Source organism: Apus apus, chromosome 27 (genome assembly GCF_020740795.1).
Source record: "Apus apus isolate bApuApu2 chromosome 27, bApuApu2.pri.cur, whole genome shotgun sequence".
In the NCBI taxonomy this organism is placed as follows: Eukaryota; Metazoa; Chordata; class Aves; order Apodiformes; family Apodidae; genus Apus; species Apus apus.
In genome coordinates this window covers 755,919-757,991 of record NC_067308.1, presented here as the reverse complement: position 1 = coordinate 757,991, position 2,073 = coordinate 755,919, and the positions used below count along the sequence as shown (strand labels likewise).

General features: G+C 49.4%; 1 protein-coding gene across 1 annotated transcript; it reads right to left on the bottom strand.

Annotated features, from left to right (window-relative positions):
- Positions 1-661: 661 nt before the first annotated feature.
- LOC127394845 (proline-rich protein 9-like) lies at positions 662-1,156 on the bottom strand. Its single transcript, XM_051641130.1, has one exon. It carries the CDS (start codon positions 1,154-1,156, stop codon positions 662-664), a length of 495 nt encoding a protein of 164 aa, XP_051497090.1.
- Between the last annotated feature and the right edge of the window lie 917 nt (positions 1,157-2,073).

The following is a 2,073-nucleotide window of genomic DNA, read 5'->3' as shown; positions in this document are numbered from 1 at the left end:
GATCAAAAGTCTATCATTCATAAAGTTGAGAATTACATTTGTATAACAATTTTAATGTAGGACAAAGTCAAGGGAAGTATTTTGTTTAGGGTGTTAGAAGACACCACTCCAGGTTCCAATGCAGCCCTGCTTTTCAGGCATAAATCCTCCACAACCAGAACAGCTTCTGGAAGGAAAACTAAAGGAAAATGTTCTTGGGTCCAAAGCCATGGAAAGGAGATGAAATAAAGACAAAACGCATGTGATGCCATCGATGATCAATTTTTATTGCTGCACATAGACATTAAAAGACAAGAGGACATATATTAAAGAGAAGAATGAAAGAACAGAAAGGGAGACATCTTCCAACCTTAACTGCTTCCAGAACAACCATTGCTAAATCACTTCCCAAGATGTCCAGCAGGGTAATACTGGCCAACTGCAGTTACCAAGAAAAAGGTGCTGAGATAACAGTAGCAGAAGTATCATCAGAACCAAAGATACAGGCTGGAAATATTCAGAGGAATATTGTCCAAGACAAAGAGACTGTAGAGCAACCAGCTCAGGAGAGGTCCGGATACATGGCAGGGGGGTCTGTAACCTGGTTTTCAGTCCGTGGGTGCCCAGGAACCTGTTGCAATGAAGCTCTAGGGCTGCATGGGAGGCTGTGGTGTCGAGCAGCTCAGCAGGGGCGGGTGCAGCAGGTGGTGCAGGGCTCCAGGCACACGGTCTCGCAGGTGTCAACACACTTGGTGGCACACACCTCCACACAGGGGGCTGGGCAGGGCTCCACACACTGGGTTGGGCACTGGGTGGCACAGGGCTTGACACAGACATCAATGCACCGGGGGGCACAGGGCTCCACGCACTGGGTGCTGCAGGACTGGGTGCACTGGGTGACGCAGGACTGGGGGCACTGGGTGGCACAAGGCTTGACACAGACATCAATGCACCGGGGGGCACAGGGCTCCACGCACTGGGTGCTGCAGGACTGGGTGCACTGGGTGGCACAGGGTGTCGGGCAGACCTCCACACATGGCACAGGGCAGGGCTTCACACAGACCTCCCCACAGGGCTCCACGCAGACCGTCTTGCAGGGCTCCACACACTTGGAGCACTTCTGCACGCAGACTGGGGGGGGCAGGCAGGGCTGCTTGCACTGCTGTAAGTAAGACATGTTGCTGGGGGGCTGGTAGAGCTGGAGGCAAAGATAAGAAGAGAGATACCAAATGAACACACTCGTCATATCACAGAGTCAGAGAATCATGAAATGGTTTGAGCTGGAAGGGACTTTAAAGACCATCAAATTGCAACCCCATCTGGATGGGCAGGGACACCTCCCACCAGCCCGGGTTGCTCCAAACTCTCAGCAGAGGTCCCAAGGCTTATCTTTTCCTTCTCGCTTCTTCAGTTCCTCACACACACCACAGAGAATGTCTCCCTTTGTGGAGACATTGAGCTGCTGATGCCCAAGGATGAAGCCCAGAGACCACAAACTCAGACACTATCCCAAATCCTCCAGCTGTAGATCATGGTAGATCATTGGAATTGCATCAAAATTAATGGGCTCATCCTTCATAAAAGAGGGCTTGGCCCAGAGGTCGCAGCTCCTATTTCCAATTCATTTCCTCCTCTTGACTTGTCCCATATGTCTCCTGCAGCTTTGCCCTAAGCTGTTCTGCAGCTTCCTTCTCCCAGATAATGCTTCTTCCCACCCATCTCTTTGAAGGCCCAAGACTTACTCTGCAGCATCCACTAATTTATTTAATTTCCAGACTTAATGAGCTACAAATTAATGAAGATAGAATACAAAGAAGGCTGAGAGACAACCACAGCTTCTGAAGAGGTGGCAGAACATTTGCAAGGTACTTCAGGAAGAGCAAACTCTAAACAAGTTTAGAGTTAGAGCTCAAACACCCTCTCCCTCATTCCAGGTTGACTCCTGGAAAGACCAGAAGCAAAGCTCTCCTGTAATCAGCAACATCTTATCTTGACCAGACCAACCAAGCAACACAACCATTGCATTATTCCCTGATAAATCCAAGAAAGACTTACCAGTTCACCAGTGCAGGTGAGTGAAGGAGAAGTCAAATG